Source organism: Megascapheus bottae, chromosome 16 (assembly GCF_031878675.1).
Source record: "Megascapheus bottae isolate mThoBot1 chromosome 16, mThoBot2.hap1, whole genome shotgun sequence".
Taxonomy (NCBI): Eukaryota; Metazoa; Chordata; class Mammalia; order Rodentia; family Geomyidae; genus Megascapheus; species Megascapheus bottae.
Genome location: NC_143524.1, coordinates 5,043,288 through 5,057,060, shown reverse-complemented (window position 1 = coordinate 5,057,060; position 13,773 = coordinate 5,043,288). Strand labels below are relative to the sequence as shown.

At 59.0% G+C, this 13,773-nt stretch overlaps 2 protein-coding genes and 1 long non-coding RNA gene across 7 annotated transcripts; 1 reads left to right on the top strand and 2 right to left on the bottom strand.

Annotated features, from left to right (window-relative positions):
* Positions 1-1,924: 1,924 nt before the first annotated feature.
* Positions 1,925-4,840, bottom strand: Cfl1 (cofilin 1). Its single transcript, XM_090347343.1, has 4 exons — positions 4,723-4,840; positions 2,871-3,178; positions 2,641-2,717; positions 1,925-2,440 (listed from the first exon to the last, which is right to left on the bottom strand). The coding sequence occupies exons 1-4, from the start codon at positions 4,723-4,725 to the stop codon at positions 2,328-2,330; spliced, it is 501 nt and encodes a 166-aa protein (XP_090203469.1). The 5' UTR covers positions 4,726-4,840; the 3' UTR covers positions 1,925-2,327.
* A 55-nt stretch (positions 4,841-4,895) lies between these two features.
* LOC150052364 (uncharacterized) lies at positions 4,896-6,886 on the bottom strand. Its single transcript, XR_016538013.1, has 3 exons — positions 6,776-6,886; positions 6,123-6,745; positions 4,896-4,979 (listed from the first exon to the last, which is right to left on the bottom strand). It is a non-coding gene; the product is annotated as an uncharacterized LOC150052364 (long non-coding RNA).
* Positions 6,665-13,214, top strand: Mus81 (MUS81 structure-specific endonuclease subunit). 5 transcript variants are annotated; one of them, XM_090347340.1, is made up of 16 exons: positions 7,138-7,344; positions 7,435-7,564; positions 7,744-7,829; positions 8,154-8,252; positions 8,405-8,473; positions 8,621-8,706; positions 9,945-10,085; positions 10,252-10,344; positions 10,440-10,561; positions 10,891-10,988; positions 11,753-11,869; positions 11,958-12,053; positions 12,218-12,346; positions 12,420-12,523; positions 12,887-12,970; positions 13,047-13,214. In XM_090347340.1, exons 1-16 carry the CDS (start codon positions 7,210-7,212, stop codon positions 13,111-13,113), a joined length of 1,656 nt encoding a protein of 551 aa, XP_090203466.1. In that variant the 5' UTR covers positions 7,138-7,209; the 3' UTR covers positions 13,114-13,214. The 5 variants fall into 5 exon arrangements, 4 of the variants coding, with proteins under 4 accessions (XP_090203464.1, XP_090203466.1, XP_090203467.1 ...); XM_090347341.1 differs by having other exon boundaries at positions 10,198-10,344; XR_016538012.1 differs by lacking the exon at positions 7,435-7,564 and adding an exon at positions 6,665-6,745 and having other exon boundaries at positions 6,776-7,344; positions 12,218-12,523.
* The last annotated feature ends 559 nt before the right edge of the window (positions 13,215-13,773 follow it).

Genomic DNA, 13,773 nt, shown 5'->3' with positions numbered 1-13,773 from the left:
CCAAGGCAAGTGTCAGCCCCAGGGCACCCAGTAAGAGGCCATTGGGGAGCCATGGGCAGTGACAACCCTTTGCTGGCTGCACTGGGAGAAAGCCAAGGAAAGACTGAACAAGGCATGCGCCAGGAACTGGGCGGTGCAGCCAGACTGCCCCTTCACATGCTCCACCCAGCGGAGCACCGCCCTCCCCCACCCCGCCCCAGCTGAACTGCTCACCCTGCCTCCATTGCTCTTGGTCTCTTCCCCAGAGCTCATACACTTCAAGTTCTGCTGGCTTTTTTTTTTTTGGTCATGGGGCTTGAACTCAGCCTGGGCCCTGTCCCTAAGCTCTTCAACTCAAGGCTACCACCCTACCCTTGAGCCAAACCTCACTTCCCATGTTCTAGAGGTTAATTAATTGGAGATGAGCCTCAGGTCCTTTGGTGCCCAGACTGGCTTTGAACCTCAATCCTCAGATCTCAGCCTCCAGAGTAGCTAGGATGCCAGGTGTGAGCCACTGCGCCCATCTTCCATTTTCTAGTTAATTGGAGATAAAAATGTCACCTGGGCTGGCTTTGGACCCTGATCCTCAGATCTCAGCTTTCTGAGTAGCTAGGATTACAGGCTTAAGCTACCTGGCCTGGTTCCTGCTGGGTTTCTTCTTATGTATAAGAACCCCAGATTGGCAGAGATATGCCCAAACACTTCCTCCTTACTAAGCCCTAGTGCAGCCCCCACCTCCTTCCTCGCAGGTATGCAGTAGTGTTGGGGACAGGGTAAGGTGTGCCCACCTGAGGAGCTGCAAGGCCCTCTCCTCTGCAGACCACCACCCTGCCTGGAAGGACTTATCCTAAATAGGGAGGCTTGAGAGCCGCCAGGCTCTCCTGTGAGCGCCCCACCCCTGCTTTCCCCCAGCAAAAAACCCACCTTCACGACCAGTCACATCTTCTTGAAGTCCACCCTCCCAACCCAGCCCCACCCTCCACCCTATCGCTCCTCCACATCTGTCCTCCACAAACCAGAGGCCCGCTCACCTTCAGTTGCTGCAGCTCTCCCAAAGAAAACCCTTGCAACCTTTCAGTGGTGTAGAAATTTGCAAGAGGGGAGGGTGACAAGACCCGGTGATCACTCACCTCAGCCCCTCGGGCCTCAGCACTGTCTGAAACCCATACTAGTTTCCGGCCTCCTTCCAGAGCCCAGGGGCTAAGGATGCAGCTTGCTAACTCCAGGGGGTCCTTTTCCATTTCTGACTAGAAGTTTAACCTCCTGCCCCCATCAGACCTAGATTTGCAGTTTCCTGTACTCAATGGGCAGCCAAAGCACAAGCTGGGGGATCTTGGCAACAACCTATTGGTTATATATGAAGGGTGGGGCCCCAAGGACCTAGGTCTTAAGTCCCCTACTCCACCTGGCCCGCCCCACCCTGAATGGACTCCAGCCACATCTACAAAGGTCAAAGGCTCAACTTAGCCTGACTCATAGCAGTCAGTGAACCTGGTCTAATCTTGAGTCAGCCATCCAGGGATCCTGACAAAACCTTAAAAGGTAGAGAAAGTAGCTCAACAGTCCATACACCTGGACAGGGCTGAGCCCCCCGCCCCCACCTCCACAGTAACAGCAAGCAGACAACCCCTGGCCTCAGCCACCTCCCTGAACAGTTAGTTTGGAAGTAATTACAGTGCCACACAAAGGAGTCTGTACCTGTGTGCTGAGGGTAGAGTACAGGACAGCCAAGAGCTCCTCCCAGCACAGCACCCTCCCCGCAATCCCCCAGGCCCTACCCCTGAAAAACCATCCGGCTGATGAGCCTTTTTATTGTTGTATCTTTTTTTTTTTTAATTGACGGTCCTCACTGATCCTGCCTCCAGACCAGAAGAAAAGGGAGGGGGACCAGGCGGCGCAAGGGATGGTGGGGTCATCTCCACAACATTCCATTTACACACAGAACTAAACAGACAAGCACAAGTCACTATTGCGGTTAGAAGTTGGCAGCATGGGATGGGGGAAGGAATAGGTGAGAGTAGGGATACTGTTAAAAAAAAAATACAGGCCTCCCCCTCTAGTGGAGAAGGAAAGGGGAGAGGGGTGGAAGAGGGACTTGGTCAGTTTCAACCCAAAAGGAATCAGAAGATCGAAAGTGGTTTGGAAAAGCCAGAACCGTCAGGGATGGGAGAGAAGGAAGAGGAAGGTCCATGGGGTGAGGGAGCTGTTTGGCAACTGGGGTGAAGGGATTACCCTCTCCCTGTTGGGTTCCCCCCCAGCCCCTCCGGTCTGGCAGGAAGGGAGCAGCCTGCAATCCCCAAGGGCAGGTCTGGGGCTGCCAGATACTCCAGGCAGGGGCTGGAGGGGGCTCACAAGGGCTTGCCCTCCAGGGAGATGACAGCACTGCCTCCCAGCTTCTCTGCCAGGGTGCATCGGTCCTTGACCTCTTCATAGCAATTTGCTTGTAATTCATGCTTGATCCCTGTAGGAGAGAGAGGAGCATCTGTGAGCAGGAAGCATGGCTCCCATGTCTGGGAGGAGGCCATCGAAGCAGATGGAAGAGCACAGAAGGAAGGTCTGGCCCGGCAAGGCAGGGAAGCCCAGGGGGAGGGAACCCCATCACTGTCAAGAACCCTACCCTGCAGCCAGGGCTCATGCACACAAGGGTCCACCCTTCCCTACCTGTCAGCTTCTTCTTGATGGCGTCCTTGGAGCTGGCGTAGATCATTTTGCTCTTAAGAGGTGCACACTCAGGGGCCCTGGAGACAAACCAAGCAGCTTTTGGAGCAATGGCCCTCAGCAACAGACTACTCTTCACGAAGCCCTGGGGCTGGCCTATATCATTTATCAAGTTGCCCACTGCTGGGTGCTTTGTCCCAACCCCCTCCCATACTTCTGAACGAGGAGCTCACCAGAAGATGAACACCAGGTCCTCCTTCTTGCTCTCCTTGGTCTCGTAGGTGGCGTCGTACAGGGCATATCGGCAGTCTTTGTCGGGCAGCATCTTGACGAAGGTGGCGTAGGGGTCATCCACAGTCTGGCCCACGTCACCCACCAGGATCTCCTTGCCCTCTTCCAGAATAATGTTTTTCTTGTCCTCACTCAGGCAGAACAACACCGCCTTCTTGCGCTTCTTCACTTCCTCTGGTGTTGAAGACTTGCGCACCTTCATGTCATTAAACACCTTGATGACACCATCAGAGACAGCCACACCAGAGGCCTGAGGGACGGACAAGCCACACACCTCCTAAGAGCACTGTCCCCTGAAGCCCCTGCTTTCCAGGATTAGATCTCAATCTGGGTAACAAAGGTAGAGCTCCCAGCTCACATTCCCAAAAGGAGTTACCAGATCTCTTGTCAAGGCCAAGATTTTCCCACCTAAACCAACCCCAAAGAGAAGCAGACAGGACATAACTCCTGGCACAGAAGCCACGGAAGGGGTCTCAGTCGTCTAGCTCAGCATCCTGACTGATTTTACAAGCTAGGAACTGGAGACCTGTGACAAGCAAAATCTTTGCCTGAGCTAGGAACTCTAAATTAGAACCTACGGGCTGAGCTCTTCAAGAGGACTCAATCATAGCCTTTACACGGCAGAATCTCACAAAAACAAGCCGACCCAGACAGCCCGCCTTCGCCTCTTCAAACTGCGGAGAGTAGGATCTGACGAGGATGCCACACGGACACCGTCCCCGTGAGTTCACCGCTCAAGACGGCCGACACAGCGACACGCACGGCCCTGTCCCCAAGAGTCCTGCCCCCAGTGAGAACCTCGGTGGACGGCCCCGTCCTCTGAGAACAGCGGAGGGCCTAGAGGTCACGGACAGAGCCCGACATGGCCAACTACCGGGCTGGATTCCCCGGGAGCGAGGACGATCGTCCCCGGGGAGAGCTGCCCCCCGCCCCCCCCAGCTGCAGAGGAAGCGGGCCACGTGACCGCCGCTTCCGGAGTGGGTGGAGATGGGCTCGGCCTGCCCCCTCCACGGGACTCGAGAAATCTGTACCCCCGAGGCAGCCGCGCCTCGGGCGCCTCCGCACCCACGGGCCGCTCTCGACAATCAACCAACTCCGCGCCGGACTCGGGCAGCGGCCCGGGCGCGCGACCCGAGCTCCAGTTTCCAACAGCCCTCGGGGCTCCAGGCGGGAGGCGGGGTGGTTCCAGGGCGGTGCCCGCCTGGGTCACTTCCCTAAACTCGGCTCCACCCTCGGACCCATCCGGGAGAGCTGGAAGCCGCTCGGGTCCCGCGAGCGAGCGGGCGGCCTCTGCGCCCTCCGCGCCTCTCCAGCCGCGGGGTCGCCAGGGCCGTGCGGCCGCCCCCGCCCTGCCCGGGCGCAGCATCCCTGCCACCTGCTCCGGAGACGGAGCCGCCGGCCCGGGGAGGCTGACGCGGAGAAAGGAACAGCGCTTGGGTGGGGCGCGCGCTTTTCCTTGGCCGCCGGGGGGCTGTGTGTGGACGCCGCGTGCGCCCGGGCGGGCGGGGGCGCCGGCTCCGAGGATGCGCGCGCCCGCGCCCGGCCCCCTCCCCCACGGCGGGTGTCCGCGCGGGCGGCGTGGGGGAGGGGAGGGAGCCCAGGGGGCGCGCGAGCGGCGTCCGGCCCGGCCCCGCACCCGCGGGCGCGCACGCGCGGCCCACGGCCGCCCGCCGGCCGATGCAAGACCCGGTCTCGCCGGGGGTCGGGAGTGCCGAGGTGCCCCTCTCCCGCCCCGGGCGGACGAGGGACCCACCCGCGGCCGCCGCCGCCCGGGAGCCGCGGCCTGATGCTCACCATGTTTCCGAAAGCGAAGAGAAGACGGCGAGGAGAGCCTGAGAACACCAAAGCTGCTGCAGCTGCTGTCGGGATCCGACTGAACGCGGCCTCTCCCGGCCCCTTCCGTTTAGTAGGAGCCGCACAATGAGGGGCGGGGCGGGCTTCCGGTGCGCCCTGCTCGTGCCGACGGGAAATGGAGTCCGAGGGTCTCGCACGGCCGTCGGGCTCCCTGGGTAACCGCCGGGGGTGTCGCCGGCCTCCCGGCTCCGCGGGGCCTGCGGGGAAATGTAGGCCGAGGGGCGGGACCGTGCGCGTCGCGGGAGCCCATTGGCGGGGCTCACCAGCCACCGCTCCGGGCCGCCGAGGGAGGCCGGGCGCCGGGCCCTGCACACCGTGCCCTGCACACCGTCCTCCGCCGCGCCTCTCTGCATCCCACAGGGGGACGGCTTCTAAGGCCCGTCCAGCGGGCACTTTCTGGGAACCTGACCTAAAGTTATTAACGATTAGGATTTCGCTTCTTGTAAGCAAAGCCTTGGCCCGGAATCCGGGCCTATAACGAGGAGAGTCGCAAGTTTGAAGTTGGAACTTCGCACCCTCCGGGTGGCAAAGCCATTCTTGTCAACTAAGGAAAGGCCAAGCCAGGCGCCAATGGCGCACGCCTGGGACCCTACCTACCCAGGAAGCTGAGATCGGAGGATTCCAGCTCAAAGACAGCCCAGGCAGGAAAAGCCAGGAGACTTCCCTCCGGTTAATCACCAAAAAGCCGGAAGTGGAGCTGTAGAGTGCTAGCCTTGAGCCCCGAAACTCAGGGACGGCATCCAGACCCCAAGCTTAACCCCTCCAAATGGCCCGCTCAAATAAATAAATAATAAAGGGTATGTAGAACTCCCTCAACAGAATGGAAGAGGGAGACACACAGAAGAGCTTTGTTCCTGGCGTTTGGCAAATTGAGTGTGTGTGTGCGCGCATTCCAGGCGTAGGTGCTCTTTGCCTGGTGATCAGGCTGGTAAATTTGGCCATTCTCACACGGACGGAGACGCTATCTCTACGGGAACACGAGCCTAACATGAAACACGTGGGGAGCTTCCAGAAAGCTTTCGCTGGCCTAGAACAATAACCGTGGTTTCCTGACAAGGAAATCGGACCCCAGAACCAGTCGGAGCGCGTGCCCTGGAACACGGGGTGCGCGCGGAGAGGGGGCGTCTCGCAGAGCATGCTGGGGGTTGTAGTCGGCCGCACAGCCCCCCCCCCTTTCCCCCGTCCAAGCTCGGACGGCTGCAGGTAGAAGCAGCCCGGGACACCCCCTGCTCCGCCGCCTCCCCCGAGCGCCCCGGCCTACAGAGAAGACGAGCTCCACCTTTCCGCGAGCCTCTCCGTTTCCCGGAGCAACGAGGAGGGGGAAGGGGCTTCGCAGTTACCCTGGAGACGGCAGCCTTCCGCCCCCGGCCGCGGGATGCCCTAGATGTCCTTATTAGGACAAGAGCCTCGAGGGGGCGGGGCCGGCCCCAGCGCCGGCTTCGGGCTCCTTATAAGGCCGGGTCGGGAAGGGGGCGGGCTCGGAGCCGGGCCGGGGCGGGCCTGGGCTGCCATTCTCCGCGCGGCGCGCCGGCGGGGGCCCGCCCACTGCTAGCCTGATGGCTGGCGGCCCGGGGCCGTGGAAACCCCAGACGAGACCCGTACCCGAGTCACCTAGTCTTGACCTTCAACCTGGGACTCCCGCGCAAGATTTCGATCTCCAACCTCCGTGAACAAGGAGAACCAAGTGTTCAACCACTCGGCTCCCTGGGATGTCACAACACGTCCATCCGACCTTGCAGGACCCCCAGCACCTCTTGTCGCCTTCCCCGTGTCTTACCTACTCTCACGCCCGCGCCCCTTTACACCAGGCCTGGGCCTTCGGTGCACGTCCCTGACCGTCCCTGACTGTCTCTGACTTTGTGTCCCCTGCATGGCTGACCACTTCTGAGATCTTCCAGCTCCTCCTGCCTTACCTTTGTGCCATCCCCTGTTCTCCTTCCCGGATGTCCCATCTACAAATACACTTGTACTCTTCTCCAGCCCAGCTGGTCACCTGTCACCTCCGCAGGGGGGTGAGGCCGACACTGACAGGCTTGGAAACTTTGGGGGGCCACCAATCTCAGGTGACAGCCCTCCCAGACGCAGGGGGCGCTGTCGCCCTCGGGGCTCCGGCACGGAGATGCTCCACCCCGCCGTCGAATCTAAGGCGAGAGGAAGGGGCGGGGCCGAGCTCCCGGCCTGGGCTGGGCGCCTCCAAAGGGCGGGTGTGGGGGGGGGGCGTGGGGGGGAGGTTGGGGAAGCGAGGGAAAAGGTGGAGGCGACCCTACCCCGCCCGGCCTGTTAGAGTGGAGCTGAGGTGGAGGAGGCCCGGGAAGGGCCACGTGTTCGGGGAGGGTGTGTCCCCGCTCCCCCCACCCTACCACCCCGCCCCGTGCTCCGGCGCTGACCCCCGCGCCGCGCGATCGCCCCGGCGCGGCCCCGGCGCTCATGGCGGCGCCCGTGCGCCTAGGCCGCAAGCGCCCCCTGCCCGCCTGCCCCAACCCGCTGTTCGTGCTCTGGCTGACCGAGTGGCGGGACGAGGCGGCCCGCACGGGGCGCCGCACGCGCTTCGTGTTTCAGAAGGTGAGTCTGGGCCGCGCCCGCGCCGCCCGGGGCTGGGCGCCGCCCGAGCCCGGCCCCCTGACCGCGACCCTCGCCCCCCCGCCCCGCCAGGCGCTGCGTTCGCTCCGGCGGTACCCACTGCCCCTGCGCAGCGGCAAGGAAGCCAAGATCCTCCAGCACTTCGGAGACGGGCTCTGCCGCATGCTGGACGAGCGGCTGCAGCAGCACCAAGCGTCGGGCGGTGAGCGCCTCGCCCGCCGCGCATGGTCCGCCAGGGCCCCCTTCGGGCACCTTGGCGTCAAGCTCCCCACTCCTGGCGGAAACTGCTGCCCGAGCTGGGGCTGGTGGTGGGCACTGTGTGCACCTCATCCGTCTTTAATACAGCATCAACTGATTCGAGTGGATTTTCTTCCCCTATAGGAGGCCACGCCCCGGGCCCACCATCTGGAGACAAGAGTCCAGCCATGGAAGGGTCTCCTGCCGAAGCCCAGGACTCTACTGTGCCAGTGAGGAGCGGGAACAGGGGAGGGCTAAGTGGGAGCTTTGAGAGTAGGGCTTGGTTTGAGAGACTTAGCCATGAATTACCCTCTTTGAGACTTCACTGTCTCCATCTGTCAATGGGGATATTGATAACCGCAGAGAGGGAGTTGTTACTGTGTTCTCATCTTGCACTGGTGGCAGAACTGAGGCTGGGCCAGGCACAAACGTTTGCCCTTTGTCTCTGCCCTACAACTGGCTACTGTCTCCTCCATAGGCTGCAGCCCTTGCTAGGGACTGAGCTGACACTGACTGACCAGCATTCATGCTCGGATCTTTTCTGTCGCTTTCAGGTTTCTGCCCAGCCCCAAGCAGGAGACACTGGTGGCTACTGGCCAACTCGGCACTCAGGAGCTCGAGCTATTCTACTGCAGCTCTACCAGGAGCACCTGGTAAGTGGCTGACCACACTGGGGATAGATGGGATGGAGCAATGAGTGGAGCTGCAGGCTCTCAAGAAACACCTGGGGATGGCAAGACCAAGATTATGTCAGCCATTCAGGAAGGGCAGAGAGCATCCCCTAACATTCCTCCCATGATTTCAGAATCCCGACGGCCACTGTTTCCTAACCAAGGAGGAGCTGCTGCAGAGGTGTGGCCAGAAGGCCCCCAAGGTGAGCAATCAAGCTGGGATGAACAGGTAGCAGCCCCCACCCTTCCCTTCACAGCAAGTGAAGAGCGGCATGAAGTCTGGTCCATGTGTGGCTTGGGGACACAGGAACCTTGGGTACCAGGGGCTCTGTTTTTATCCCTATTCACAGGTAGTCCCTGGAAGTACTCGACCCTGGCCTGCCCTTCGTGGCCTTCTCCACAGGAACTTGGTCCTCAGAACACATCGGCCAGCCAGGTATGGGCCCCTGAAGGCAGATACTGGTGGCGGGAATAGGGGGCCCTGCACAGCATTCTTAATGGGGCCGTCTTATCCCTAGAAGTTCCCATTCATGGAACTGCTGAGGTTGGGGAGACCTAGCCTATCTCAGAGGCCTGCACTATGGGAAAACATAGGCTATGAGCAACTAAAACAGCAGAGGGAGCTCCACTGTTAGAAGAGCAAACCATTGCTGGGGAAATGTAATGCATTATTGGCATGTCTTTAAACCTGACTGGAGGAGGACAGACTCAGTAGCACACACCAGCTACTCGGGCATAGCAGTTTGTGGCCAGACAGAGCATACAGAAAGTTAGCAAAGCTCCAACTACAGTGAGTGCTTGTGATTCCCAACCACGTGGGAGGTATAAACAGGGGGTCATAGTACAGGAAGGCCTGGAAAAAAATTTTTTTTGCCAGTCTTGGGGCTTGAACTCAGATCCTGAGCACTATCCTTGGACTTTCTCAAGGCTAGAGCTCTACCACTTGAGCCACAACACCATTTTCGGCTTTTTTTTCCAGTGGGTCATGGGGCTTGTACTCAGCCTGGACACTGTCCCTGAGCTCTTCAGCTCAAGGCTACTACCCTACCCTTGAGCTAAGCCCCACTTCTCATTTTCTAGAGGTTAATTGGAGATAAGAGTCTCAGGTCCTTTTGTGCCCGGGCTGGCTTTGAACCTTGATCCTCAGATCTCAGCCTCCTGAGTAGCTAGGGTTACAGGCTTGAGTCACTGCACTCGGCTCTGGCTTTTTTTTATATATGTGGTACCAAGGAATGGAACACTGGTTTTCATGCTTGTTAGGCAAGCGCTCTATCACTAGGCCAAACTCCCAGCCCATGAGAAAAAAAATTTTTGAGACCCTACTTGAATAATAACTAAAGCAAAATGAGCTGGGCTTGTTGCTCATGTGGAGAAGACTGACCTCACAAGTGTGAGGCCCTAGAAGAAATGCCAGAAGAGTACTGAAAGGAGGAGGGCGCTGCATGAGCAAAGACAAGAGGAAGGAGACTGAGGCACACATATTACAGACTTCAGAAGTGACACCAGACGGTCCTGAGGGAGTTGACGTGAGAGACAAGCAAACAGGGTGAAGAGGAAAGCCGCTGGACGTGGGCAGGATGGCCAAACGGGGGGTGAAATCCACCTCAGTAGGAGAAACAGGAGAGCCTGCCAGGTATGAAGAAGGAAGAACTGTGTGTCTCCTCCACCTCCCAGGTTTTCGCTGACCCCAGAGGGCCTGGAGCTGGCCAAGAAGTTGGCCGAATCTGAAAGCTCGAGCTTGCTGCATGTGGGCACCAGGCCTAAGGAGCCTCTTGAAGAGGAACCAGCAGTGCAGAGAGCAACCTCTGCTGAGCTGTGAGAGGAAGAGGGGAGACTGGGGAAGGGGCGGTTCCTATAAATGAAGCCAGAAGTGCACCCTTATTTCTGTGAGCTGCAGCGTAGCTCAGCTGTGAGTTGTGTGTGACAGGGGACCCCTGGCCTTTGGGGTTCTGGCTTCACACTCAACCCCACTTCCTTGTAGTGGCACCCATGGAGATGGCCAGCAGCCACTGCTGGAGCTGAGGCCTGGGGAGTACAGAGTGCTGTTGTGTGTGGACACTGGCGAGACTCGAGGGTGAGGGGTTGGGGGAGCTGATGCATGGATGCTGGGGGGGGGAGGCGGGACAGTACTAGACACCTTTACCTTGGCCTCCCTTCCTGTCATTTCAGGGCAGGACACCGGCCAGAGCTGCTCAGAGAGCTCCAGCGGCTACGTGTGGCCCACACGGTACGCAAACTGCATGTCGGAGACTTCGTGTGGGTGGCACAGGAGACTGAGCCCAGAGATCCAGGTAAAAGGCCATGGCCCATCACTTACACTTATAATCCTAGCTATAATCTATAATCCGATCCAAATGCCAAGCCAGTCTGAGCAGGAAAATCTGTGACTGTTAACTCCAATTAACCAGCAAAAACACAGAAGTAAACCTATAGTTCAAGTGGTAGAGTGCCAACCTTGAGCAAAAAGCTAAGGGACAGAGCCTAGGCCCTGAGTTCAAGCCCTAATACTGGCACAAAAAAAAAGTAGGGCTGGGGGGGGCTATGAACGGGCAAGTGTCAGAGGCCAGGCCTGGTGATGGGGTGTCACAAGTCAAGGGGATGCGTTTTGGCTTCTCGGCAGCAAGACCTGGGGAATTAGTCCTGGACCACATTGTGGAGCGCAAGCGGCTGGATGACCTATGCAGCAGCATCGTGGATGGCCGCTTCCGGGAGCAGAAGGTGCCTTGGCCTTACCTCGCAATGCCCGCCCCAGGCCCACCTTCAGCCAGGACAGGGCAGAGGGCGCTGCTGGGAAGATTCCTCCCAGCAAAGCCCTCCCGGCCTCCTCTGGGCTGAGGAGCATCTTAAAGACCCCAAGGGTGGTTGCTGGTGGCTTCTTGTCTGTAATCCTAGCTCCTCAGGAGGCTGAGGTCTGAAGATCCTTGTTCAAAGCGAGTCCCCCCCCTCCGTTCCCCCTCAGGAAAGTCTCCTGAGACTATCTCTAATCACCATAAGGACAGAAGTAGAGGTAGAGTACTAGCCTTAAGCAAAAAAAGCTGAGAGACAGTGTCCAGGCCCTGAGTTCAAAGCTCTAGGACTGGCACCATACCATCCCAGATAAGGCCAGAGGCCTCATACAGGTCAGGAATCAGCTGGAGCACTGGCCTGCAGACCCCTCTGAGCAGGAGGCCAGCTGGCAGGATCCACGGTTACCTTAGCTAGCAAGCTGAATGCGGGGTGTGCCAAAGAGCACGGTCACATGGGCATCTGGGCAACCCCAGCCTTCCTGAGAGCACGGTCACATGGGCATCTGGGCCTGACACCCTCCCCGCCACTCCCCTTCCCACCTCTCCAGTTCCAATTGAAGCGCTGTGGCCTGGGCCGCCGGATATGCCTGGTGGAGGAGCATGGCTCGGTCCATAACCCCAGCCTTCCTGAGAGCACGGTCACATGGGCATCTGGGCCTGACACCCTCCCCGCCATTCCCCTTTCCACCTTTCCAGTTCCGATTGAAGCGCTGTGGCCTGGGCCGCCGGATATACCTGGTGGAGGAGCATGGCTCGGTCCATAACCTCAGCCTTCCCGAGAGCACGCTGCTGCAGGCTGTCACCAACACCCAGGTGAAGTGGGGGGGCAGGAGCGGGCTGGCAGGCCAGGGCTCGTGGTTCGGGTAGGAGCCACCTCCCTATCTGGACTCCTCCTCCACAGGTCATTGATGGCTTTTTTGTGAAGCGCACTGCCGACATTAAGGAGTCAGCGGCCTACCTGGCCCTGCTGACCCGGGCCCTGGAGAGACTCTACCAGGTGACTAGGGCTCCTGCTTGGCAGTGGGGACTCGCTCTGCCAAGGGAGGCAGTGTGGGGAAGATCCTCGTTTTTCAGGTTGCCTGGGGAGGCCCAGGACCGGGCAGGACTAGTCGGGGGTTACCCCTCAGAGCCCAGCTTGGCCTGACTCCCCTCTCTCCTCAGGGCTGCACTCTGCACAGCTGCCTCTGGGAAGCGCCGGGAGATCCCAAGCCAGGGGAAAGGCCCTCCCCAAACCCGCTCTGCTCACTCCTCACCTTTGGAGACTTCAACGCAGGAGCCATGAAGAACAAGGTACCACCCCTACCTGCCTCTGCTTACGAAGCTTGGGCCCAGCTAGCCCCTGACCCAGGTCTCCCAACCCCAGGCCCAATCAGTACGAGAAGTGTTTGCCCGGCAGCTGATGCAGGTGCCAGGTCTGAGTGGGGAGAAGGCTGCAGCAATCCTGGAGAGATACAGCACTCCTGCCAGGTGTGCCCTGCGTGGTGAATCACCTTCCCTGTGTGCCCGGGAGCGGTGGGGCTGTGCAACGCTTCCCCCTGGAGCCCATGTGGATGGAATGGGGGAGAAGACAAGAGCTCCATGCTTGGTGGCAGAGACACATGCTAGCTGGTGAAAAGAGGTGGCTTCCTGGAGGAAAGGGGCTAGTCCACCGAGATGGGGAGCTTTGGGAGGTTTTGCTGGTTCTAATCCCAGGAAAGCGTATTGGCAAGTGGGATGGAGCAGGACCTCAGAGGCCAGGCTTAGTATAATGTGCAATGTCGAGACCCTGCCACCCCCCACTGCCCTGCTCAGTGTAAGCCATGCGAGTCAGCACTGCATCCCCATCCACAGCCTCCTGGCCGCCTATGACGCCTGCGCTACCCCCAAGGAGCAAGAGATGCTACTGAGCACAATCAAGTGTGGGCGTCTGCAGAGGTGAGGGCGAGACTTCATCTGGAGGGAGGGAGCCTAGGCCCCAGGCCAACCCTCCCCTGCCTTTCTCTTCCTGTAGGAACCTGGGACCTGCTCTGAGCAGGACACTATCCCAACTCTACTGCAGCTACAGCCCCCTGACCTGAGCTATGTATGCCACGAGACAGACCCCAGCTCCTCGACCCAGCCTCACCAGCCTTTCAACTGAGATCTTTAGGGCTACAATAAAAACCTTTAAGTGAGCTGGGTTTGGCCTGGGGAAGAGTGCTTGCCTAGCATGCCCAAAGACCAGGGTTCAATTCCTCAGTACCACATACATAGAAAAAGCCAGAAGTGATGCTGTGGCTCAAGTGGTAGAGTTCTGATCTTAAGAAAACCCAAGGACAAGGCCGGGAGTTTGGCCTAGTGGTAGAGTGCTTGCCTAGCATGCACGACTATCCAGGTTTGATTCCTCGGTACCACATACATAGAAAAAAGCCGGAAGTGGTGCTGAGGCTCAAATGGTTGAGCTCAAGCCCAGGACTTGCAAAACAAAAAAAAAAACTGTCTGTGGCCTTTTGTGTTGAGGAAATGCCAAGCCCAATGACCCTTATACAATATGCAAGAACTTAGGAGTGAGACTAGGTAGTGTTTCGGGGGTTTTTGTTTTGTTTTTGCAGTGCTGAGAAATCCAGAGCATTTTGCATCTTAGGCATGAGGCAAGCACTCTACCACGAAGCTATAGTTCTAGCCCTGCCCAGTGCTTTCAAAAGCAAGCTCCTGTCTAGGTGTGGTGGCACACACCTGTAAAAGCACTTGCGGGGCTG

Excerpts from the sequence above, each read along its gene's own strand:
- Cfl1 (XM_090347343.1), bottom strand. Across the intron at positions 2,718-2,870 it reads GACCTGGTGTTCATCTTCTG|GGCCCCTGAGTGTGCACCTC; the intron begins GTGAGCTCCTCG and ends GTTTGTCTCCAG. Across the intron at positions 2,441-2,640 it reads CATCAAGAAGAAGCTGACAG|GGATCAAGCATGAATTACAA; the intron begins GTAGGGAAGGGT and ends TCTCTCCTACAG.
- Mus81 (XM_090347338.1), top strand. The coding sequence starts at position 6,726 with ATGTCCCATCTACAAATACA. Across the intron at positions 8,474-8,620 it reads GTGGCCAGAAGGCCCCCAAG|GTAGTCCCTGGAAGTACTCG; the intron begins GTGAGCAATCAA and ends CCCTATTCACAG. Across the intron at positions 12,538-12,886 it reads TGCCAGGTGTGCCCTGCGTG|CCTCCTGGCCGCCTATGACG; the intron begins GTGAATCACCTT and ends CCCCATCCACAG.